Raw genomic sequence first — 27,289 nt, forward strand, 5'->3', positions numbered from 1 at the left:
GGGGAAAAGGCGCCGCTCTCCCCCCAATCAGCGCGCCGCAGGAGCCGGGGGGCGTGCCGAGCCCGGTGAGGGGAGCGCAGGGCACAGAGACAGGCTGACAGCTGCGAAGAGAGGACGCGGGAGGGAGCCCCTCACTCAGCCCAGGCTGCAGCCACCGCAGAGGGCGAAGCCCAGAGCCCCGGCAGCTGCACGGAGAACGGTCTCCGGACACCGGGGGTTCAGGCTGAGGCAGGGGCGCTGTGCACGAGGAGAAGCCAGGCGAGCACTGCGCGCTGGAGACCTTCCCGGCACTCGGGCCATGCACCTTGACTCGGCTCGGGGGCCGGCGTCTGGCTGAGGGCGGGGGGAAGGTAGCGCTTCTCACCGCTGGTCCGGAGCGCCGTGCGCGCCCTGCCCTCAGACTGAGCAACTAGCCCCTCACCTGACGGGCTGCTGCAAAGGGCCTTTTCTCAGTGCCAGTGGGGGGCGGTCCCCCCCCCGCGTGTGCCTCACTCCTGATTTTCCATTTATAAACCGAAGCAGCACTGACGGAGAAAAACCAGCTAATTACAATTTTGAGTCTCCGGTACGGTTCTTTGTAGGGTATTAGGGCATTTTTTTTTTTTTGTCTTTGCAATTTTCTCTCTGACCTTCTCACCTTTGCTCTTTGCCTAGGTAAGACTGGACTTATAGTAACTGTTTTAAGCTTAAAATTCTTTTATGAACATTGAAAGTGCTGAGAGTGTTTTACTTATTCATCATTTATAAAATGCTGTGAAAAGGCAGCTATCGAACCAAATCTTGCTCTCTTACTCACCTGAGCAGGTTTATTTCAGTCAGTTGTGCTAAGTGCAAGAATCAAAGGAACTAGATTTGGCCTATTGCCTCTTTAAACTCCCAGAGTCCCTTGGATTTTGATCCAAAGAGATGCTGAGTAAATTGTGGATTTCACTGAGACATGAAGGTGCTTAGCACTTCTCAGGCTTAGGGCACAGATTTTTTAACAAAAAGAAATTCACAGTTCAAAATAATGTAATAGTCTCTTCATCTGAACTTGTCAGTAGTTAGATGGTGTTGCCAATGCAGCTCACTTCAGGGAAGGTTTAGATCCCACCAAGCTTTTACTACTAGACTACTGAGTATCAAACTCTGGAAGATGATTATAGACATTCCTGGTGAACAATGATCTCTGATGTGGAACTCGGTACCAGCCTTTGCCCACAACAGAAGCAGAGTATTGGAGGGGGGATTTATTGCTTGGATATAGTCTAAAGAATAGGAAGAACAGGATTAAATTTGAGTGGCATAAATCATACTTCCACAGGCTGATTTTTAAACTAGCTCAGATTCTTTGAAACTTGTTAATTTTGTTTGGAGTAATTATTTGGCAAGAAAGGAGCTGAGCTGTTCTTTGGCAAGACCAAATTACAAGCAGATTTATGGATGTTCCACAAAATTATACTTGTAACAATAGTCTCATTAGGGTGTCAGGTTTATTACTACTATGTCTGTAAGCAATAGCATCTCTAGTGCTTCTCATTAAAAGTATGAAACTGTGCAGGATTTTTTAAAATGATAAATACTCCAAGCTATTGTATAGATCTGAACAGTGAGGAAAACCCCACCGTTTTTATAGTAGCAAACTTTTCTGTAATAGTTGTACAAGTACCCAGGTCTAAGATACCAGATACTTATCTTTACAGTATGACTGCTTGTGTTTTGTTTTGTTTTGTTTGTAGGGTTGCATTTGTTCATGCTTGCTGTGAGGGATGTTGTTTTAGGGTTAGCACGCAGGATGAAAGTAAAAGGAAGAGGCAAACCCTGCTTGCTGGAGTTTCTCTTCAGTTTCTGCCTGGCAGCTCTTCCCAGCAGTAGTGCCTGCCCCAGGCTCTGTGCCTGCTACGTCCCCACGGAAGTACACTGTACATTCCGGTACCTCACAGCCATCCCACTGCACATCCCCCAAAATGTGGAGCGCATCAATTTAGGGTATGTTTAACATCTGCATTTTATCTATGCTGTGCAGTTAACTCTCATTGCCTTGCAAAATATAATTAGAGTTTCTGTGTTTGGGTTAAAATTGATTTTAAAGACCTTTAAAATCTACTATTTTGCACTATTCAGACTTCATTAAGGTGGCAGCTGGCAAAACTTAATGTTCTCCCACATTGATTGGGAGTTCAAAGTTTCAGATTCTAGGGGGCAGTTAAATAATTTAAGGAATATAATTTTTAAAAACAGATTAAAAACAAAATTTATTCAGTTTGATCCATAAGTTGCACAAGAATAGACACCACAAAACTGAAAGCCAGAAACCCTACATACAGTTTTCTTCTCATTAAGAGCCAATTTTATAAAAGAAGCCACATTTTTCTGACTTATCACTTTCACCCACTTTCCCTTTTCCATAACTGGCAGTCTGAGACTTGATTTTCCCCACTACTTTTACCCTACCACCTTAATGCAAAATCATATCATCACTAGGGATGGAAGAACCTCCAACAATTTGTAGTATAAGATTAATTATTTTATACTTATCTGAACCTATTGAGTCTATAAAATTGAATTCAGAGAATTCCCACCTGGAATTGAGATCATCCTTACAAAGGTTAAGACTGGAGTGGAAACTCAATAGTTGTGTTCAGATTCGAGGTTTGCCACTTCCTGTGTAACATTTGGCTAGCCATTAAACCTTTCAGGGGATGATAACACTTTCTACCTCACAATTTGTGAGAACAAATTGATTAACATATAAGGGTCTCAGATACTATGGAGATTGGTGCTAGCACTTCCACTTTGGACATACTGTACCATGAGAAAAACTTTTCATACGATACTTTGCCTTCTCTGTTTCCATCTATTAATTGGATGTGAAATAACACTTCCCTGTATATTTGTCTCAAACGGTTCTGTTCTATAATTGGATAAATGAGGGAGGGAACAGATGTTTATTTTATCCATACTGGTTTCTCTCTTTTTATTTCTCAGTAACTTTCAAGTTATCTGTTCAGATTTGATTTTCTGTAATGCCCTGGTGTGAAAGTCTTGATAATACAATCAAACAAGACCAGCCAGCAACTTAAAAAAATCAGTGTCTAATCCATATAATTATTATTAGAGGGCCTGCTAATGGGCTGGCTAACAGTGGCCACCGTTCAAATCCAGCCCAGGCTGATAGGGCTTCATCTTGACCACTGAAGTCAACAGGAGCCTTTCCATCTACTTAAAAGGCATGGCATCAGGCCCATAGTGATCAAGCGCCTAGCACAATGGGGCTGCAATCCTGACGGGAGACTTATATACCATAATATAAATAATTATTATTAAAAACAACTACCAGCACTGCTTGGTGATTTTTGGCCCATGAAAAATAAGCTGCAATTCTCTGTCCATGGCCTGGTGGAGAGGCATCTACATCACCATATCCCTGATCACAGACAGTACTGAAGAGCCATAAATATGGTGAAAGGATTAGAAAATATGCCGTATAGTCATAGAGTTCCTTGAGTCTATCTGTTTAGCTTAACAAAGAGAAGGTTAAGGGGTGATACCATAATACCTCCACAAGGAAAATAAATTTATTAATGGGCTCTTCAATCTAGCAGACAAAGATATAACAAGATCTAATGGCTGTAGACAAATTAAAACAGGAAATAAGGCACACATTTTTAACAGTGAGGGTAATTAACCACTGGAACAATTTTCCAGTGGTTGTGATGGATTCTTTATGACTGGCAATTTTTAAATCAGGATTGGATTTTTTTTTTTTTTTTTTTTAAAAGATACAGGGTATGTTCTAGTTTGAATAGGAATTATTTTGAGGAAGTTCTACGGCCTATGTTATACAGAAAGTCAGACAAGATTATCACAATAATCTCTTCTGGCCTTTGAAATGATTAATCTATTCTTGTTGACTACTGCACCAGAGAGCAATGACTGAACTGGCATGGAGAGTGAACTACATTCTTTTGACTCCATCCACTGTTAAGGCACATTGATGGGGTAAATGTGGGGAAGCTTGTAGTTTCTGTATAATAAACACTCCAGCTGATCCAACCTTTCACCAGCCATGAATAATTTTGAAAAAAAAATCATAAAAATTCAGTGCATTATTGTAGACATTTACCGGTGCTGAAGCTCCTTCTCCTACACAAAGGAGTCGAAAGATGGCAATCTCCTTCTCACGTTCTTGCAGCCATCTACTGCAGATATTTCCCCCACCTACCTGAATACAGTCCACAGGAATCAGTCTGTGCCAGACTAGCAAAATCTTTGAGTTTTACCTGCTAACATGAAAAAAGCGTTTAGAATTTGCCTTGTCAGATCAGAACTAAAACCTACTTGTTATGCACTTGCAAAAGGAAGTTTTCTTTTGTTTTTACTTTTGAACTTTAGCTGACTGACTAAACCCAGATCTGGAATGAAATGTTTGTTACAGTTACAACAGCTTGGTTAAACTGACCGAAACAGATTTTTCCGGCCTGGAGAAACTGGAGTTGTTGATGTTGCACAGCAATGAGATCCATACAATCCCTGACAAGACATTCACCGATTTAAATGCATTACAGGTAAGAACTGAAATTAGAAGATGGTCCCATCTTAGTTTTGCTACAGAGATATCAACCTGTAGGAACAGACCCATAGCTGAGGAGCGTGGTGGATATCTTTCAGCACTGTCCTAGCTAGTATATCTAGCAGTTGCAATTCTTATTCACAGGGCCAGCCCACAACATTTTGGCACCTGAGGTGGGGAGCTCAAATGATGCCCCCATGTCCCCTCACTTGGGCCAAAACTTTGAAAGGTCTCAATTCTGCCTTCTTCCTGTTCTACTTCTCTCATAGGACCGCTCTGCTACCTGCCCCAATAAAGGAGAACTAACAACTTAAAATGCCTTGTTCAAAAATTTTAAGTAACACTTAACTCTCAAATGCCTGAACAACAAAATGTAACTTTTCTTGTCTGCATAGTAAACACTGGCATTTTTATCTGTTTGATAAATCAAAGTGGTGCTTTCTGTACCTTCTTAGTTGCAAAGATATGAACTGTTTCCTGAAGGTCCTGAGTCTGGGCCAGCTCATGCTCTATTGAGATGGTTGCAAGGCCGACCAGCCTCTCCTTTGTTATTGTGGAGTGTAGATGTGTTTTTATTAACTTTGGCTTAGAGAAGCTGCGTTCTCCACTGGCAACTGTTACAGGAAGTGTTAGAAGTATTTGGAAAGAGGGTAGTCATCTTATTTGTGCACATATATTCCAGAACACTTTTGGAGTTTATCCTGCTGAAATGTATCTTGAAAAGGCTTTCAGTTCATCACCTAAATTACTCGCATCAATATTGTGCATGTCATCATGTGTCAACACTGTCTCTAGTGCCCTGCATTGCTGGTATAGGCTTCTTCAGGTATAGTGAGGAATTTTGGAGTATCATACAACATCCCAAATATACTGCGATGTTCCTTGAGCTGCATGAAATATTCAACTGACTGTATTGCACAATCTAGCCACCTGGTTAAAGAATTCAACTTTGAATTGTTGTTTGGGGCTCTTATGGAATTATCCTGTGCCTCGTAATCAAAATGTCATCTTCTTCGGTGACTTGTATTCTTGACTGGGTGGGAAAATAGCTTCAGTGTGAAGTTCCTCTGCCAACTTCCTGTGCACTCTTCAGAATGTTTTGAAATTCCTCATCTGACCGATAAGACTGTAGGTATGACTTTGCTTTGTCCAGTTGTTTCATTGCTCCAGATATACAAAGGTCAACACCTTGGAGTCTCTTGCTTAAAACATTTATTTCAGACAGTATGTCATGCCACAACACGAAGACACACAGAAATTTGAAGTTATATATGTTTCTGGTGATTCCATTTCCCTCTGCCACTGTTCTCCCACAAACAGTTCCTATCATAGCATTATCCTCCATAATGGCAACTATGGCATCATCTATCTTCCCAATTTGGTGTTTGATAGGCTTTATCGCCTCCACTCGACTTTCCCATTGTGTGCTACTCAGTGGTTTCAGTGTCAGAAAGGATGTTCCCAGATGTTGCTTCAAAATTTGCTATCGATGAGTTGATGCAGAGAAGAATACATAGATGCTTTGAATTACATAAAAAAAAAATTCAGCAGCCTCATTGGAAGCTGATGCTGCATCACAGACCACCAAGTTCAATGAACGAGAACTGCATGAGGCAAAAAAAGCTTGAGGGTTTAACTCTCGGATCTGTGTCTTTACTCCTTTGTTCTTTCCTCTCATGTTGGCACCATTATCATAGCCCTGACCTCTCATGTCAGCTATTGCAATTCCCATATCTTCCAGCTCCTGTAATATCATCAGTGTAAATAAATTCTAGAAAATGCTCTCTGACAATCACTATTGCAGGGACATTTTCACTAGGTTCTGTTGTTACAAAACGCACCATTAAAGTCATTTGTTCTGTATGGCTGATGTCAGGTGTGCAGTCCAGAATAACAGAGTAATATCTTGTTGACTTCAGATATGCCACAATCTTCTGTTTGACTTTTGATGCCAGTAACTGTATGATCTCATTTTGAATGGTTTTTCCAAGGTAGTGGTGTGTGTATATTTCTTGGGTGGTGACTCTTCTTAGATGCTCCTGGACTACAGCATCAAACTCAGCCATCAGTTCCACAGTTTTAAGGAAGTTTGGCATTGTTTGGCACATACAGCTGATCTGAAGTGCCACGCAGTGCTAGGTTTTGGGTAGCAAGCATTCCCACAATGGCAATGAGCTTTTCAGAACATTTTGCCAGTAAAGAGACTCTGATGCTATCTTCTCTTGATTCTGATCATCTATGGTGGCCTTAAACTTAGTCTCATCTCAAGCTCTTTCCATCTATGGAATTCTCTCTGGTGATGTGCTGCCTTGTCATGGCATGCCAGATTTTTCCAGTCCTTTGCTCCTTTAGAACCCAGTGTGACTGGAACATTAGACTAGAAGAGTTTGCAACAAAAACAGTACGCAGCATTCTGGGTTTTTGAGTACATAAGCCATGGCCTCTACTTTGTCACCATTGGGAATTTCACACCAGTATTGTGTTGGATGGAAACTTCTATTTTCATTGTCTTTGGGAATCATGAAGTTTTTCACTTGCTGTGGCCCAGGCAGTACAAAGAAGCCTTCAGGCTATTGTTCAAGCGGGTCCACACTCCTGGATCATCTAGACTTAAGGAACTAAATTCAGCAGCAGCTGTTTCTTGCACCTCCACCATACTCTTCTCTTCAGGAATGTGCATGATTACATCCATCTGAGATGAAGATATGGATGCTGCAGTAGCTGCCAGGTCACTTGCACTCTGACTAAGTGGAATATCAGGCATCTCCTCACCACTCACATCCTTACGGGGGCCGTAAGGCTCACGTGAACATTTTGTGTCTATGTATCTCAGGAGAGTTCCTTCCTGCTTAGATAGAAAAGCTACCTTTGCTGGCTTTCTTTTTCTGAATGCTGCCCCAGAACGGCATTTTCTTCTTTCATTTATGACTGCTGTTCTGTGCCAGCTATAGTGGCTCTCAGCACTCAATTGAAGGGGACAAATAAGCAGGCTGGTAGCAGTGCCTGAGTGAGGGAAGAGATCAGCATCTTAAGGGCCTAACTGGCTACCACTACTTCAGTTGACTGCCTGTTCTCCTCAAGTGGGTTCAGGAAGATAGAAGAAACAGGAAGCTCCCTGAGAAGCTGGTGTTAATCAGTTCAGGTTCCTGGCAGTGCTAGAGTGGTACAATAAGCGGTCTCCTCCTCTCTCTTTCTCTTTGTGCTCCTGCGCTTTTGTTTTCCTCTACCTTTCTCTGCGTGCCGTATGTCTTGTCCTCCTCCTCCAGCACAGCACTCCACCATCTCTGTGCATCTACAGCAGGGTCTGCAAGCTTCAGAAGTGGTGCTGCACGTTTCTTTATTCACTCTAAGGTCACACTGCCGTAATGCATTTTAAACATTTTAGAAGGTCTCTTTCTATAAGTCTATAATTATATTGTATGGAAAGTTATTACAATTAAAATTACATATTTATAAATTAAATTAAAATGCAGATCTTATCGTTAGTGCAGTGGTTCTAACCTGGAGTGCATGCACTCCCTTGGGGCATGGGCTCGGTGGAAGGATATTTTGTGCCTAGCGAAACTTCCACCTTGCCCCCTCACCCCGCACATCAGTTCATTGAGGCAATCCACGAGCCTTTATAGACCTCAGGGCCAGACGTGCAAGGGCTGCTCTCAGACCAGGTTCCCCCCCTCACCCTGTGTACTCCCCTGAAGGGTGCACAGTCCCCCTGCGAGCCCTCCCACCCCTCCCCGGTGGTCGCTGCCCAAGTCTACTCACTCCTGGCTTTGCCAGGTTGGGCGCAGCAGCAGCTGGCAGAGAGGAGCCACCTTTTTGGAGGGCACCGGAGAGCCAGAGTGTCCCACTTGCCGGCAGCGGCGAAGCCCCAGCCATGGAGGAACCAATGCGGTGCGGAGGGGCAGCAGCCCTGCAAGCAGCGTGGCCGCTAGCAGGGCAGCCACACCCCCACTTTCCTGCCAGGCCATGTGGCCCAGTTACCCCCTGGGGGTCCTGCGCGTTGCAGTGGCATGTTGCGGGCGCCAGCCCCATCGCCCCCAGCTCCTCCTGCCTAGGTACCACATTTCAACATCAAAAAGTGTGAAGAGCCTGCCTAGCCCCACCCCATCCACTCCCTACCCTGACTGCCCCTGTCAGAACCCCACCCCCCTCCGCTCTTTGTCCCCTGACTGCCCCCTCTGGGACTCCTGAACCCTAATTGCCCCCCAGAACTTCCACTCCCTACCTAAGCCTCCCTGTTCCTTGTCCCTGGCTGCCTTCCTCGAGACCCTCCCACAACGCCCAACCCCTACCTGTCCCCTGACTGGCTCCCTCCTGGAACCCCTGCCCTACTGCTCTCCACGACCCTCCCCTACCTAACGCTCCTGTTCCTTGTGCCTGACTGCCCCTTATTCCACTCCCCCCCCAGACAGACACCGGGAGCTCTCAAACCTATCCAACCACTCCCTTCTCCTGACAGGACCCCAGGAACTCCTGACCCATTCAACACTTCCCCCTCTCCCCTGGGACTCCCTTACCATGCCCTATGCCAGTCAGGTGCTGGCTCCACGTGAGGGCAAGAAGCATGCGGGCTGCTGTGCACACAGCCCTCCCCTGCGAATGCTAAGGAAGTGGGGGGGAAGCTGCGGGAGGGCAGATGGCCAGGTGGTTGGCTCACACTTCTGGAAGCTGCAGAACCTGAGCACGGTGAGCTGTGCCCGGTCTGTCCCCTCCCCGGGGAGGGCCTCCTGCAGCAGATGCATGTGGGCGTGGTCCCCTATGTAAAGTCCCCCTCCCTCCCCGTTCCCCCTTGCCACGCTCGACTCTCGCGGCTTCTGGGAATGTGAGTCACTACCCCACTCCTGCAGCAGGCTCAGGTCCCCGCTCTCCAGCGACTCTCACTCCTGGGAGCTAAGGACACCGAGCATGGCGAGCGGGAGCCGGGGCAAGCTCGGGGGGGCTAGGGCATGCTGTCAGTCTGGGGTCCGGCACCAGCCCCACTCAGCCTTCTGCCGGCCTGGGTCTGTTTACTCAGAGCCGGCGTGGCTGAGCAGGGCTGGCGGCTGGGACCTTGGGCTGGCAGCCGTGTGCCCAGGCAAATCAGCACGTGCCCTTTTTGCATGCGTGCTGCTGGGTGCCGACCCCTGATCTTAGAGCAGGAGGATACATTGCACCAGCAGCAGACACGATTTTCTACACTTGGTCCTAGTGGCGGCCCCTCCCCAACGATCTGCACTTGAGCGTCCACCTCAGTTTTTGCTCATGGATAGGCCAGCCCTGCTTATTCATATCCACCAAGATAAAAGGGGGGGTATTGCTGCAAAGCTCCTCATACGACATCTTTGGTAGAAAAGTTATCTTTGTTAATTTGATGGACTAAATAAATGCATTTTTAAAAAGATCATATTTCATCAAGATTTTCTTTCTCCTGCCAGCTTGCAGCTTTCAGCCAAGGAAGTTTCCTACTGAAAGAAAATGTTAAAGTGTAATACTAAGTGACATTGCAGTTATAACAGTAGATAAGACAGGTTTATAATATTTGGTGCTTTATTTCTTATTTAAAATAAAACATTAGTAAACTTATGATTGTAGATCTTCACTAATTTGCACATTCCATCATTTGCACACAGAACCATTTGGGTTTCTTAGAATGTCTCTACAGAGATTTACTAGAAGTTTGTTAAAGGAAGGTCATATATAACAATTACTTTATTTTTATAAAGTGTATTACAAGTTCAGATGCAATTCTGCCATTGGAGCAGCTGGTGTGTTGTGCCATTTAGAAATATTAGAAAATTAAATAAAATATATTTATCTTCAGACCAACTCTGTGTGCTGTTCACACATATTAATTTAAAAGTATTGACTTTCTTTTTTCCAGATGAGAAGCCTGCTGCAAAGCCTCTGGCTGTATTAGTGCATATTTCATTAGGAGTAGCTCCAACAGATGGACTTCAGAGCATTTTGCACTTCATTGAATAGCCTGGAGCTACAGTAGAGAGCTGAGGGTTTTTTGTTTGTTTGTTTGCTTTTTCAAGAGTCCATTAGCAGTTAAGGAGAGTAAGGGCTTGTCTACATATCGAGTTAGTCAGGACCAGCATTTTTGAATAACTCTACATGTGGATGCTTGTGTTCCGGAACAAAGCACTCTTGTTTTGGAATAAGAGTGTCTACATATGGAGTTATTTGGGTAGACCTATTCCTGAACAGCTCCATGTGTAGACAAGGCCTAAAAGTTTCCCAACTGAAACTTTGATCCACAGATGCTATTAACTAGCAGAACACAAATATGACTGTAAATAATTATAACAATTCTATTTGGCAAATACTTGAACAAAGTAGATTTTGTGCATTATCGTTGCTTTTTGTATTTGTTTACTTGCTAATTTGCAACATTCAGTAATTCATAAAAACATCACCAGTTCTTTGTGAGGATTAGGAAGCTACTAATGTATGTAAAGTATGATCCCAACCTGAAAAATGACTGCAAAAATGGTATTATAATTCAATATTTATTAGCACTCACTGACCTTTTGCCAAATTTGCTCATTTTACGACTGCCAGTCTGCAAACAGTGCCATCAGAAAGTTGAGCTTTGGCTAGCACATTCTCTCTCATAAAAAGATCCTTCAACTGGGACTGAGTTAACAATTCTTTTCATTATTTGTCAGCCAAGAATCCAGCTTGTCCTCCCATATTTGTATAGGCACTGTAGTAGTAAGTGAAGGGGAAAAAAATATACACCCACTTATTTTATGGTCAAACCCTGCTTTACCTTCTTCACAAAACCAGTTTCATTAGGACCATTGGTGTGAATAAAGTGTGTACATTCATTGGCCTGTTGAATAAGAAGGTATCTTTGAGGTCATGTCTGACCATAATCACACTTATAAAAATTATTATATCTGCTGGTTTTTCCCATAGTGCCCATCACTTGTGTACCTAGGTACTTCACTTAACAGAGTAATAATAATTCAGAGTTGGCTAGAATTCTTCTACCAATGCCGAAATAATGTAGTTTTTATTAGACTTTTTATCACTATCTTTTCACCAACAGGTCTTAAAAATGAGCTATAATAAAGTCGGAATACTTCAGAGGGACACTTTTCATGGTCTCAAGAGATTGGTACGGTTGCATATGGACCACAATCAAATTGAATTTATACACCCAGAAGTTTTCTATGGGCTTACATCACTGAGGCTGGTGCACTTGGAAGGAAATTTACTTAAACAGCTTCATCCAGACACTTTTGTCACCTTGCGCTACATCCAGATATTTAAAACATCCTCCATAAAGCATATATACTTGTCTGACAACTTCTTAACTTCATTATCACAAGAGATGTTTTCCTACATGCCTGAACTAGAGAGCATATACCTTCATGGAAACCCTTGGTCCTGTGATTGTGATCTGCAATGGTTTGTAGACTGGGCAGAACAATGGCCAGGTACAGTATGAGCTGAATATCTGTTTGTTTCTTACTAGAGTGGTGAATTCCCTTAAGGTCTTTACAAAGGAGGCATCATTGTCTAGTGGCTACAGCTATGGGGTGAGCATGGAGATCTGAGTTCTGCCACTGATTTAATGTGTGACCATACCCTCTCTAAGCCACCATTAAAATGGAGGAAGTAACTTCCAGGTTTTGAGAGTGCTTTGAGATTCTTGGTTTAACTGCACTATTTAAGTGCAAAGTATTATAATTACTAGTGAGTAACATCTGGATAGAGGCATTATAGTAATTTTTTTTGGCAAATTAGTAATTAAATGACTTACGAAGAGTAAGAAATTGGTCATTACTATTATAACACTTTTTAAAGTATAACACTTTATTCTGTGACTTCCTTGTCAGCTGTTTAAAATGTTATTCCTTACCTTTCCATGGCCCCATGGTACTTTATTCCCATAAATTACCATGCATCTCTTTTATTTCCATTATTGTTGGCTAGCAAGGTGTGCACACACACACACGCATGCAAACAGGGAATATCTGAATGTTGTTTAGTGACCTAGATGAACTGAAGTTAGTGGTCCCAATACATTTCCAAGCTCAAGTGTCTCTAAATGGAACCTTTTCTGGCAGTGTCCAAAGTTGAATGTTCAAGAATGAATTAAGTTCTCTCTCAATAGGTAAGAATGTAAAAAGAGAATGAATTATCCTCTCTCTCTATAAGAGGTTCCCTCTAGGGCTGGACTGAGGTGAAGTGAGGATAGAGAGATGCATTAAATACGTAATATTTTCTGTGCCGTTTACAATTTGATTGATTACCAGAACAAATACTTTTTCTAGTTTTTATATTTTTAGAGCATACTATGATATTATGGTTTGAAATCTTAATCTCAGGAATAATAATTATTTACAAGAATAAGCAGCTTTCTTGAGACAAATTTTTTAGATAAATTGTTTTCATGACCAAGCATAACCAGATGATGTTACCAAACCACTACAAGATGTGTGACAGATGATTTTTTGGAAAGGGTGAGATAAAAGGAAAGGATAGTCCTGTGGCTGAAGGAGAAGAAAGGCAACATTGGATAAGTCCCTTTGTTTTTTAGGGCTTGCCTTTGCTGTAATTAAAATAAGGAAAGTAATAATTTCCTACCTCGCAATGGTAAGCCTCAATTAATTAGGGCCATATTGTGCCTGACCACAGGGAAGGTGCACAAAATAAGAAGAGGGCACAAGGAGTTTCTTCTCTTTTTTGCCCCCCTGAACAGGATCTGGGCGCAATAGAACAATGCCTGCTACAGCTCTTGCTAGAGCTGTGTGCTACCCAAGGCAAGGTTGTGGCATGCTAACTAGCTGTGATACAATTATGATCATGCTGAAGGTTTCACTAGTGGAATAGTAAAGAGTTAAAATAAAGCTTGGTGATGACTTGAAGATCACTATTGTCAGTACTTTATAGCCCTTTATTCAAAGAAAGATCTTTTAGCAAAATATAAGTTGTTGTTTTGGTACTGGAACTAGTATCACAAAAACTTACTTTGTTTTTTCCTCCCCCTAGATATTATAAAGTGCAAGAAAGACAGAGGTTCTTCTAGTGCCCAGCAATGTCCAGTTTGTGCCAATCCCAGAAATTCTAAAGGCAAACATTTAGTTAACATCCCATCTGCATCTTTAACTTGTAGGAAGCCAACAATAGACCCCTCCCTGAAATTTAAAAACATCACTATGCCAGATGAAGGGGACTTCATTTCCATCTCTCCCAAAGAGTTTATAGCTCCCATTGGAACCATAATGTTGAATATGACAGAACAAACAGGCAATCAAGCTAATTTGGTTTGCAATGTTCAAAAACCCACAAACATTTCCCCACTCTCATTTGACAAAGATGGTGATAATACAGTACTCAAAGTATCATTTTCAACATTTCTGGTGTGTAGTATTGATTATGAACACATTCAACAGCTGTGGAGCATATTGGCCCTGTACAGTGATTCTCCACTGAAACTTGAAAGGAATCTCTTACTGACCAAAGTGCCTTACATCAGTTACAAGTACAAACAGACGTACTCTGAAAGTGAGGAGGTTTTTACCAATATAGAGAGTGAACTGACAGCTGAACCTTCTTGGCTGCTCCAACGCCAGGTGGCATTACAGTTAGACAGAACAGCAACCACACTCAGCATGCTGCATATTCAATATGTAACTGATGCTCAAATTATCTTGCCCAATGCTGGTGAAAAACAGTTGAGACACAGCTGGGCCATAATTTCAAGAGATAATAAAACAAGAGTAGAACACTCTGTTTTAGTGGGTGGGACTGTGGAACTGGACTGCCAGGCATTTGGAGAGCCTACTCCTACCATTGAATGGATACTAGCCGATGGGAGCAAAGTTAGAGCGCCATATGTTAGTGAAGATGGAAGAATCGTAATAGCTAAAAGTGGAAAATTCACACTACGGACAGCTGATAGTTTTGACACTGGAGTTTATCACTGCATAGGCACAAATTATAATGATGCAGATGTTCTAACATTTAGAATCACAGTGATTGATGCTTATGTGGAACACAACAACATTAATGGGGCTCAGCTTTCGGCATTCATTGGTGATACACTGTACCTTCCATGTCAGTCTGTTGGTGTCCCAGATGCATCTATTAGTTGGATCCTACCTGAGCACACAGTTCTTCATCAGTCTGTAAGAAGCAAACGTATTTTCCACAATGGTACACTCAAAATACAAGAGATGACAGAACAAGATAGTGGCTATTTTAGATGTATAGCAGCTAATGAATATGGTATGGATTTTTTGATTTTCCAAGTGCTGGTTAAAGTGAATGAGGGCGCTTCACAAAAACAAAAGACAGGTCCAGGAGAAAATGAAGAGAGCGATGGATCTGGTCACAAGGAGCTTAGAGCTGTTACAAAACATAAGTATCCATTAGCTACTGTGCAAACTTCAGTAACAAGTAAAGTATCCACTGACTTTGCACCTAGAAATCAACTCATAGGGATTGCAAATAAATGGAATAACAATAGAGAGATGACTTACAGACGCAATGGGGACAAAAGAAACAGACGATTTAGGGGACACAGAAGACAATTCACTTCCTCAGCTAGGAGAGTTGACCCACAGCACTGGGCAGCATTTTTGGAAAAAACAAAGAAGAATTCCACTTTGCCAGAAAAACAAGAAAATGCCACAACAAAATCACCAGCCCATCTATCCTCTAAGGTATCTGGGGATAAGGAAGAAACATCTGGTGACCATATATCTCCAGAAGAGGAATTTATTATACTAGCATCTGAAGCACCTACTATACCTGCTCTGAAAAAAGTTTCAGCAAGTATTGTAACTGGAGAACCTGAAACTACATCAAGTAATACCAAGTCTAAAACAACTTCTGTCATGGTTACAGAGGCAGTTGCTCCGACAGTTAGTCCATGGATTACACAGTCTATAGGACCTCAGAGCAAAAAGTCAAATGCAGCTCAAAAATCTGCAGTCACAAGACCAAACTCGCTGGAAACTTCTGAATTAAATCAAACATCATTAACCATTATACAGCCATTAACAACATCTAGTTTGGTGAATAGTACAGCTAAAGAGTTTAATGCTGAACAAAGATTGGTGTCTTTTGGGGAAAGTAATGAGTACTTAAAAATCATATCTACAACACAAACAGCAGATATTACTGAAATCACCAGCCTTGACACTTCCCAGAACACAGTTGAAAAACCTGATTTATTTACTGAGTCTATTGGTAAGACTTCAACTAAATCAGATCATCGAATATCTGTAGTGACTGTCAGTGAGCCAAACAATGAATTTGGTCACATTTATTTTCACAGTACTCAAAAAATAACTCCTAAACTACCACCAGGGTCAACTATTATTACTCATCAGCAGATTCAGATAATTAGAGATGTTACAACTCATACACCACAGTCAAGACAACGATATGGAAGACGAAGGAAAATTTCTGGTAGAAGACGAATTGTTAGACCAGATCGAATTCCAGCTATCAGGGGACATAGATATAATTTTGTGAGACAAGAATCCAGTAGAGAAAGTACAACTCTGCCTCCAGCTATGGAGCAGAACACAAAATGTCTATCGTGTTCACATCCCGCAACTCCTCCCAGAAGTTCTCTTGAACTGCTTAGCCCAGAAACACATACGCCCCCACCTTTGAAAGTGGATATACCAGAACTCACATCAGAGCAGCTTACAAGTCAAACCACAGCATTCCTGGCTGAAGAGAAAAACAGACCCACTGCAGAAGGAGAAAAAACAACTCCCACTGTAATGCCTTTCTATAGTGCAAGCAGACAGGGTACCCTGCAAAGAAAACTAGAGGCCAGTGCACCATTGCAAACATATGCTCTCAGACTCCCTACAACTGCAAGACAGACTGCTAGTGTATCTGTGGAAACTACAACTTCTGCAGACAACAAGACATTGTCACATGTTAAATCCATCCTCCCAACCACTAAAACTAGAACTTCTTCCAAAGTTTTAAGAGGAAAGATTCCTTGGCAACATCTCTTTGGAAAGGTACATATTCAAAAGGAGCTATTGAAGAAGCTACCCAGACAAATTACAAGTACAGCACCATCATCTACAATAACCTCTATGCTTCCTAAAACTACTGCAACACTATCCATAGATAGAGTTTCCCCTTTTCATTTAACAACTATTTCAGTGGAAGTGAATCAAACTGATGATCTCTTATCCCTAACTAAACCTATCAGTCATGATAATAGTATGTCAGAGAAACATTCTCCCACTCCATCTCTTAGTACTGCAGAACTGCTATCTTCTGCCTATTTTTCTAATCTTCCAAATGCTATAAACAAAGAAATGAATGCAACAAGACCAATGCCAACATTTAGATCTACTCCTGTTCCCCACACTGAAGCTAAAATCACTAAAATCAAAGCATTCAGAGCTGGAAGGAGGAGAGATCAAAGGAGGAAAAAGCTCCAGAAGATCATGACTTCACAAAGCATTACTACAAGCCATAGCTCCACCACTGCTTCATCAGTGAACACAGCTTTGTATATCCTGACAACAGCTAAGGCTTTAACTAAGCCCACCATCCCTATACCCACTGAATTTCTTTATAAGAACACGAGTGTGATCCCAATTACAACTGTGCCTCAGCCACAGATTCTTAGCACAAAAGATGTAACTAAAGGTTCACCTGTAACAACTACACAAACATTAATGAGAATTACAACAGCTGAGTACACACAACCTGTTAAACTACCATCTGATGTTCTCTTTACTGAAAAATCTGCCACATCATCTTCTTTGAAGTCCTCTAACACCACCACAATATTACCCACCACATCCTTTGTAACATCTGAATCAGCACATATTCAACAAAACAAAACTATTGCAATGGTAAATAAAAGACCACACCAAAAAATGGGACAGAGAGTTATTCAGCAGAAACATACAGCAAAGGCAACATTTCCTGACAAAGGTGAGATCAGTACCAAATCTCCTGCTGTAACTACCCATGTGATCAACCCCAGCATACAGCATCCTACCCCATTAGCATCCCAAATAACAGAGACACCACACTCAAGTATCTTGCAAATCACCTTATCTCCCTGGTGGGAAAACAAGTTTTGGCATAAACAGTCTCCTGAAGTTTCGGAAATAGGCAAAACACTAACAGTTAATACTCTGACTATATTAAAATCCTCACAGAGCTCCACTCCTGCATGGAAAAGGAACAAGGACAATTCTGTCAAAAGCTGGTCTGACAAGACAACAGATCAAGAAACCAACAACCACCTCGTAGCCCTAGACTCCTTATATAAAAATAGATTGGCAAAGCCTAGAATAGTTGGAGGAAAACTGGCTGCTTTTACCGTGTTGGCTAATTCAGATGCTTTCATCCCTTGTGAAGCGACTGGTAATCCCCTTCCCACAATTCACTGGACTCAAGTGTCATCGGGTAAGCTGTATAAGCCTTGTTTAAAATGTTGTCTTCTACTATATATTAGCAATAAGACAGGTGCTAGGTACACCAGGCTGGGATATTGCCATGCTTTAAGTGGGATACCATCCATAAAGCAATAAGATGATGAATACATATGGCTGAAAAGTAGTAATATCCCAGCCCTGCACATACATCCTGAAGTGTCTTACTGTATTAATGTCTCTTCAAGAAAAAGGGAGAAAGGAAAAAAGGTCAATCTGTATTTAACAATGTTTACCATATTCAGCATATGTTAACAATAGCATTATTGTAGTGAGGCCTATACAGAAGACCAGGCTTAGTAAGAATCCACCTGTAATAAGATCCTGTGCTCCATTGCTGAGCAATTCTGCTTCCCCTTTATTGGAAGATCACCTCCACCTATGTAATCGATTTTTGTTGGTCCCTTAAGACATCTTTCACAATATACATAAACACATGTGCTATTATTCCTCTCATTCTGTCACTGTTCTTAGCCCTTTTAAAGAAAGTAAGCTGGGACAAAGAGTGTGTGCTCGGATACCATGGTGATGAGTGCAGGATAAAAACCAAGGCAGCTGTTTTTTTTTCTTTTTGGTTGCAAATATAAAGGCTTCTTATGTAATATAAATATATTTTACTTTTTTTGTTTAATTAGGGTCTGATGTATCAAAAAGCAAGCGTGACAATAGGTTTCAAGTGTTTGCTAATGGCACCCTCTCCATCCAGAATGTGAACATTCAGGACCGCGGACAGTACCTGTGTATTGCTGCCAACCAGCATGGCTCAGATCAGCTCCTGGTCACTTTGTCTGTGGTGGCATATCCACCGAGGATCCTAGAGGGCAGGTCAAAAGTGATCACTGTCCATTCTGGAAAGCCTGTGTCTGTGAAGTGTAGAGCTGAAGGTAGGCCCATCCCTACCATTTCATGGATTCTAGCAAACAAAACGTATGTCTCAGAATCTTTTCCAGGAAGCAAGCAAGTGTCTATGCAACCGGATGGCACTTTAATAATCAAGGAAGTCACTGTTTATGACAGAGGGCTTTACACATGTATGGCTAGTAATCCAGCTGGTGCTGATACGCTGACAGTAAAACTACAGGTGATTGTGGCACCTCCTGTTATTTTGGAAGAGAAGAGACAACACATTGCAGGAATTGTGGGTGAAAGTTTGAAACTCCCCTGCACTGCAAAAGGAAACCCTCATCCGAGTGTTCACTGGGTCCTCTTTGATGGAACAGTAGTGAAGCCTCTGCATTTTGTAAATGCCAAACTGTTCCTGTTCTCCAATGGAACCCTCTACATAAGAAACATAGCTCCTTCTGACAGTGGGAATTATGAATGCATAGCTACAAGCTCCACTGGGTCAGAGAGGAGGGTGGTAAATCTCACTGTGGAGCAGAGAGATACAATTCCCAGAATAGCAACTGCATCTCTGAAAATGACTCAGCTGAATTTTGGGGACAGATTGCTTCTAAACTGTTCAGCTAGTGGGGAGCCAAAGCCCAGAATAATCTGGAGGTTACCTTCCAAGGCAGTTGTTGACCAATGGCACAGGTAGGAATGTTTCTTTGTGACTGAGCTCTTGCTTTATTTTTCTGGTGCTTACTTTAACATAGCAGACCACAAATCACTGAAATAATTTTTTAAAAAAGAGTCAATCCTGTGATATTGCCAAGCATAAGTGCCTAATGTACTGTAACTCTGCTTAACTGAAGCCAATTTTGTCTTTAACCTGTGACGAGTCATCTCTAGTAACAGAAAATGCAATTTTATTATTATATTTCTAATACTAAAGGCCCAAATTCAGCCCTACCGTAAGGGGGTGCAGCCCAGCTAAATCAGTGAAGCCTAATTTATTCATGCAATGGCTGAATTTAGGTAATTTTATTCTGTTCTGATTTAAGGCCAAATCCTCAACATACATATATGTCAGTTGAATAGGATTTGGTTGTTAATATAAAGCTGACACTCATGCTGCATATATACATTAGAGTAAGCTTGAGGATTTTACTTTACTAAGGCTTTTACATGCCATATGTACCATAGAAGAGATTTAACATCAGTTAAATTAATGGCATCTCAGAGCACAGTGGCTGCATAGAAATACCATAAACTTACTATAAATCTGTTGTATATGGTAACAATAATTTAATTTGTGCTTTGTAAGACTGCTTGTTGAAACAAACTAATTTAGCAGTGACAATGATAGTTTGTGAATGTAGTGCCAAGCAAACTGATTGCTCAAAGTGATATAGTTTGATATCATATAAATATTTAATTGGTAAAAATTAGCAATGTATTTTTTTAAAATAAACTGCTTTCCCATCACAAAATAATTTAAAACAGTTGCACAATAAAATCTAAATTTGTTGGAGTGGAAGAGGGGACAGTTTAACTGTTATAAAAGTTTTGATGGTAGAATTCCAAAACTAATATAGTCGCTAAAAATATGAAAAGCCATTTGCTAGTTCATTAAGAAAAAGGATCTAGTGAATATAGTTTCATCTGAAAAGCAAGTAGAATTTAGTGAGAACACAAATTTATAAAACTAGGGTCTTGATTACTCTTGCAACCTTTGACAGGTACTTTGACTTCTGTATTTTATGGCTGAGCTGATGTCTCACATTCTTGCCAGTTACTGAATGAGAGCAACTAAGACTGGGTACCAGTTAACACTTTGTTTTTGCATACACCAGTTGCCAGCCATTTGGCTGGAGAGAAACTGGCATTACTAAAGTATTCATTTCTTTACTTATAAAAAAACCTATAAAATTTCATTTACTGTATTAAAAGCAAAATCCTGTGAGAGTTTATAGTCCACTTACTGAAAGTTGGGAATAAATTTACTGCAGTCATTTTACTGGCAATCAGTAAGTATGACCAAAGAAATTAATTGTTTCACATTTAGAGTGCAGGGTAAATATTAGTGTTAAAATGATTTCAAATGATAAATAGCAGTTTAAAAAGCCCAATTCAATGACAGTCTATTTTTAACAAAAAAAATAATAAAATAAAATCTGCTGACACTGAGTTGATTTAAATAAAAGTTTGCAGTTTATGGTAATGTGTACCAAATTCATACACACAACATACTTGCTTTGTATTCATTTTATTAACACTTATTTTAAATGGCCAGATCTGGCATTCTGTCACTAGAGGAGAAGAACATGGTGGATGAATTTTAGGTCAGGGATCAGCAACCTTTGGCACACGGCTTACCAGGGTAAGCACCAGGTGAGCCGGGCCAGTTTGTTTACCTGCCGCATCCGCAGGTTCAGCCGATTGTAGCTCTCACTGGCCACTGTTCACCATTCCAGGCCAGTGGGAACCACGATCGGCCGCACCTGTGGATGCGGCAGATAAACAAACTGGCCCGGCTTGCCAGGAGGCTTACCCTGGCGAGCCACGTTCCAAAGGTTGCCCATCCCTGCTTTAGGTGTTGCCAAAACCACAGGTGCATGGAAGAAACAAAGGGATGTGCCCAGGTTAAATTTAGGTGGAGTCTTGCATTTAACTATTCTGAAAATCAGTAGAGCAGGAGATATTCCAATGAGTGTAAGTTACTGCCAGTTTCCAGGTGATATTACTTGCTTTCAGTGCAAGGGAGTCCTAGCTTTCTATCTATATCATGCACACCAAAAAAGCTGTAGAACCTTCTGCTCATCACCACACATCACTTTTTATAGGCTGCTAGAAGCATTATAAATTAAGATACGTTTTACACAGAGATTTGAGGAAAGGTTTATTAAAGCCTGCCACTAAAGTGCAGTTTCTCACTCATCTTCTTCTGTTTTCGGGGAATCTAGTTATTGAATAAAGAGCTAGAGGGGGGGAGGGGAGGTGGGTTCATTCTACAATTCCAGAGACTGCTTCATACTCTGAAACTTACTTCCCAAGCAAAAAGTTCAAGCAGATTAGATTTCTGATTATATGAACAACTTCCACAATTATAAAACCCATACTTTTAAAATTCCTCCCAAAAAGAGACTGGTTGAGATCGACAGGGTTTACTTAGGAAAGGCTAGATCTATGAAGGTGTTAAATAACTCCACAGATTCTTCATTTCCACAGTTTTCAGCTATATTGTAAAATGGAAAAGTTCACTTCATGCGGCAGAGCTTAGTAGCACCACAGAAATGGTACCTCAGTATTACAGAGCTTCTAAGCTCTGCAAGCATGGAATGCTTATTACCAGATTCAGATGAGCTCTGGTCCTGAAATTTGGGTGTGTAGAACATTTATAATTTAGCCTAATTCTTTCTTTAGTGTGGACTAGGTAGTCTGAAAAAGTCTGACTGGGAGCGATTAGAGGGGAAAAAAAAAAGCTTTTCATAACAGTGTGCAACAAAGGCAAAACCCTAATTAAAAAATGAGGCATGTTCTCACACTGTAGATGGTTTTCTTCTGCACCTGTGAAGTGTCAGAATTAGCTCATCTCTCTTGCCCATGTGCATTTTTCCTGCAGGACAATGTGAGACCGTCACTTTACAACTGATAACACAGTAAGCATGTATTATTGAATAGGTAGCTGTAATAAATGGTTTCCCATTTAAAATTAATTACATTGCCTTGGTTTAATACTGATATTTTGCCAAAAGATTTGATATTTGGTCTCTAATGTTCATTTTATGAATGTTTATCCAGATTATTATTTTATACATTCACTATAAGACAAATAAACCATTTATAAACCTGGGTATGGCTCTACCCCTACTACCCTAAGTTAAACAGGAGGGAAATGGTGGAAGGAATGTTTTCCTTAGGGCCTAATTCTACTCACTTGCACCAGTAGGACTCCGAAGGATCTCCACTAAAGTCATTAGAATTACACTAGTGTAAACATTGGTGTGAGATCAGAATCAGATACCAAGGCCCAGGTGATCGGGTGCAGCATGTTCTAACTAATGTGTCACACTGCTAGCATAAACTGGCTCTAAATTCAGTTTAAGCAGCCAGGGGGTCAATCATCTTACTATAAGGATGATCTTGTAGTGGCTGTTATACCATGGTGTCAAGTATCAGGGGGTAGCCATGTTAGTCTGTATCCACAAAAAAAACCAAGGAGTCTGGTGGCATCTTAAAGACTAACAGGTTTGTTTGGGCATAAGCTTTCGTAGGTAAAAAAACCTCACTTCTTCAGCTGCATGGAGTGAAAGTTACAGATGCAGGCATTATACCATGCACTCCCCTTGCTGCAGTTGTCATGGGGAAATGTGGCAACAGTCATGATGCCCTTTATGCTGTGCTGATCCTGGGTTGTGGTTTCAGCTCCCTGGTGTTCAAGCAGCCATCAGGTTGTTCTAACACGATGCAGGAAGAAAATGTCTCTATCCACAACTGCTGCAGGAGGGAGACGGTGTGAAGGAGAGCTCTAAGTCTGCTTTGCACACAACCCTCTGACCTGTGCTAGCTGTTTTTTGGCTTTGGCTGAAGACCTGGCCCATAAAATCTGGATCTCTCTTCCCCTGTTGATCTGATAGAGCCCAAATTTGATTACTTTCATGGCACAAAGCATGATTTCCATACACCCTCAAGTCTTTTGGGGAGGCTGTGGGTTGAGCTGGGTTTCAGTGGTCAAGGAGTGGAGGGGAGATAAATTAGTCCTAACAAAAATGGGGGAACAGGGTTGGGAAAGATACTCTTATAGCTTTGTTTTTCCTTAAAACAAATAATGCACATGTACCTACAGCATGGGATAGGCACAATTTTAAGATACAGAAGAAAAAAACCCACAGCAATTCATCCACTTGAGCCCATACATCTTTACATCACTTATTAGGGCTCAGTGTTCTCGTTTAGCATGTGGCTACATATTAAATAATTCTTTTTTTCTTCTAGAATGGGAAGTCGAATCCATGTTTATCCTAATGGATCCTTGTTTATCGAGGCAGTCACAGAAAAGGATGCAGGTGACTATTTATGTGTAGCAAGAAACAGAATTGGAGATGACCTGATACTGATGAAAGTCAGTGTGACTATGAAACCAGCAAAGATTGACCAAAAACAGTATTTTAAAAAACAGGTACTATATGGGAAGGACTTCAAAGTGGACTGTAAAGCCTCTGGGTCACCTGAGCCAGAGATCTCCTGGAGTTTGCCAGATGGCACGATGATTAATAATGTGATGCAAGCAGATGACAGTGGGCGCAGGTCTCGGAGATACATTCTTTTTGACAATGGAACGCTGTATTTCAACAAGGTTGGAATATCTGAAGAGGGAGACTATACCTGTTATGCCCAAAATACACTAGGAAAAGATGAAATGAAGGTACACATTACAGTTGTAACAGCTTCACCTCGTATAAAGCAGAATTACAGGACATATGCTAAAGTAAAAGCTGGGGATAATGCACTATTTGACTGCGAGGTTGTTGGAGAACCCAAGCCAAAAATATTTTGGTTGCTACCTTCCAGTGATATGATCTCAGCTTCAACAAACAGATATTTACTGCATGTTAATGGCTCATTGACAGTCAGCAAAGTGAAACTGTTGGATGCTGGGGAATACGTATGTGTTGCCCGTAACCCTTGTGGAGATGACACAAAACTTTATAAACTGGATGTTGTTTCTAAACCACCCCTGATAAATGGTTTATATACAAACAAAACAGTCATTAAAGCAACAGCAATAAGGCACTCAAAGAAGCAAATAGATTGTATGTCAGAAGGGACACCTTCCCCTCAAATTATGTGGATAATGCCTGACAATATTTTCCTAACAGCTCCGTACTATGGGAGCAGAATAACAGTACACAAAAATGGGACACTTGAAATTAGGAATGTAAGGCCTTCAGACACAGCAGATTTTATATGCGTGGTACGTAATGATGGAGGAGAAAGCATATTGGTAGTACAGTTGGAGGTATTAGAAATGCTAAGACGACCAATGTTTAGAAATCCATTAAATGAAAAAATAATAGCAAAACAAGGAAAAACCATCATATTAAATTGTTCAGTAGATGGAAACCCTCCTCCTGAAATCATCTGGATATTACCCAATGGCACACGATTTTCCAGTGGAGTCAGAATTTCCCGGTATCATATAGGCAGTAATGGTACCCTCATCATATATAATCCTTTCAGAGATGATGCAGGAAAGTATCGCTGTGCAGCTAGAAATAAAGTGGGCTACATTGAAAAGCTTATCATCTTGGAAGTTGGTCAGAAGCCCATTATTCTTACTCATTCAAGAGGACCAATAAAGAGCATCAGTGGGGAATCATTATCCCTTCACTGTCTTGCTGATGGAAGCCCCAAACCAAACATTATATGGACAGTACCAAGTGGCTATATGCTAGATCGGCCCCAAATCACTGAGAAATACATATTACTTGAAAATGGTACTTTAGTTATTCGAGAAGCAACCATTCATGACAGAGGAAACTATCTGTGTAAGGCTCAGAACAATGCTGGAGAGTCATCTATAACTGTTCCTGTAATGACTGTAGCGTATCCCCCACTGATTACAAACAGACCACCACAGAGTATACGCACTATGGCTGGGGCAGCAGTTCAGCTCAACTGTATAGCACTGGGGATACCAAAACCAGAAATCACATGGGAGCTACCAGACCACTCTGTGCTTTCTTCAGCTAGTAGAGGCAGACCATCTGGAAGTGAACTTCTTCACCCCCAAGGGACATTAATCATTCAGAATCCAAAATCTTCAGATTCTGGCATGTACAAGTGCACAGCTAAGAATCAATTTGGCAGCGATTTCACAATAACATATATTCAAGTTGTTTGAAATGAGAAATACAGGGTGAGTAATTGTTAACAAAGTCTCCATCTGGACTGAGTTTAATTGTGGAAGTTTAATCAAAGGCAGCCATGAAGCACATAGGTGACTCCAAATACATTTACAATAATCAATGTACAATGAACATGCATAAGAGAAAGACTTGGGAAAAATTTTTGCATTATGAACTAGTATGGATTTACTCAATGACAAATAGACTTCAATTAAAAACATAAGGCACTTTTATTTTGCCAATAGTGAACATCAAAATAAAACTGCTTTCCAGAAATGTATCTGAAAAATCTTCAGTAAAGGGTGGCCTTTTTTAATATTAGTTTCTTATTGTCCATCTTGTATCACTATAAGAAGTATGGCACATATAATGAAAAAATATTTAAGAAAAAAGAGAGGAAATTTTATTGTGATTTAAATTGCCTTACTGATATGTATGAATATTTTGTAGTTCTTTTATAAATATTTCACAGAAAACAAGTGTTTAGCTATTTTTAATATGACATTCTATTCTTTCACAATGGAGAACTTTTTCCAGGGCAGTAGAATACAAAATGATTTAATAATGCTCTCTAAATGGACAATAGGATTTCTATTCATCTTTGTTTAAAAATTCAAAAGCAACAAAACCTGCTTATTAAAACAGAGTAGCTTGGTATAATGTCCCTGTCACCACAAGCTCACCTTCTAAAGATTTCAAATTAAATAAGTGCATCAATTTATAGAGAAATTTAGAATGAAGGGGCTCAATCAAATAGAAAATAGTATTCCCAAGCATCTGCCTCCTGCAATTCAGGAGAAAGCCCCTTTTCAATAGGAAATGGCCACTTAGGCATTCTGCACCAGAGATTTTTGGACTCCCTCGGCCAAATAAATCTCAAAAGCTTAAGTCACTAACTGACTTGGTCTTTCTAAGAGAGGTGTTAATGTAGACTCAGGGAACAGTTCCAACACCAGTGCAGAACCTGAGTATTTGCTGGGACTAAACTCACAGATCTGGGACATATGCATGGAGCAGAAGCCCCCCAGTGTTATTCCTTGAGGTCCTTTCCTCACCAGCAACATGGCAGGCTGATTTTGCTGCCACTTGTTTCCATGACCATAACCTGAGCTCTTTGACCCCTTCCAACAGGGATCATAGATTGCAGAGTAGAAATTGATGCCTCTTTAGCAGTAACCACAGAAAACCTGTTGGATACAGGAAATAGTGTAGAGAAGCTGCTACCATGTAACACCATCCTAGTATCTTACATCTGTAAAATGTCACACAATATTTAAAACTATTATTGAAAAAATAGGTATAGCTCGATTACACACAAAAAGCCCCATAGCAAAAACCTCTGTACAACTAACAAACAAAGCAACACCCCCAACCCATCTATTGAATTACCTCTAGGTCATGCAGGCTCTTGACACTCAGAACATGGTCAAGATGTTCCTGAGATCTGAGTGCAGATTCTACCCCATTTGACTAAATTTTAGTCAGCTGGGGGAGAACTTCAAAAAGAGGCCACAGCTTGACTGACTGTTTTGTGGTGGATCAATCACTTTCTGAGATCAGCCACATATAGGATAGCTGCT

General features: G+C 41.1%; 1 protein-coding gene across 1 annotated transcript; it reads left to right on the forward strand.

Moving 5' to 3' along the window:
• Nucleotides 1-522: 522 nt before the first annotated feature.
• IGSF10 (immunoglobulin superfamily member 10) lies at nucleotides 523-27,286 on the forward strand. Its single transcript, XM_032774312.2, has 7 exons — nucleotides 523-654; nucleotides 1,719-1,968; nucleotides 4,418-4,547; nucleotides 11,589-11,979; nucleotides 13,538-17,950; nucleotides 18,612-19,512; nucleotides 23,797-27,286. Exons 2-7 carry the CDS (start codon nucleotides 1,733-1,735, stop codon nucleotides 25,703-25,705), a joined length of 7,980 nt encoding a protein of 2,659 aa, XP_032630203.1. The 5' UTR covers nucleotides 523-654; nucleotides 1,719-1,732; the 3' UTR covers nucleotides 25,706-27,286.
• The last annotated feature ends 3 nt before the right edge of the window (nucleotides 27,287-27,289 follow it).

The sequence above is a fragment of the Chelonoidis abingdonii genome, chromosome 8, assembly GCF_003597395.2.
Source record: "Chelonoidis abingdonii isolate Lonesome George chromosome 8, CheloAbing_2.0, whole genome shotgun sequence".
In the NCBI taxonomy this organism is placed as follows: Eukaryota; Metazoa; Chordata; order Testudines; family Testudinidae; genus Chelonoidis; species Chelonoidis abingdonii.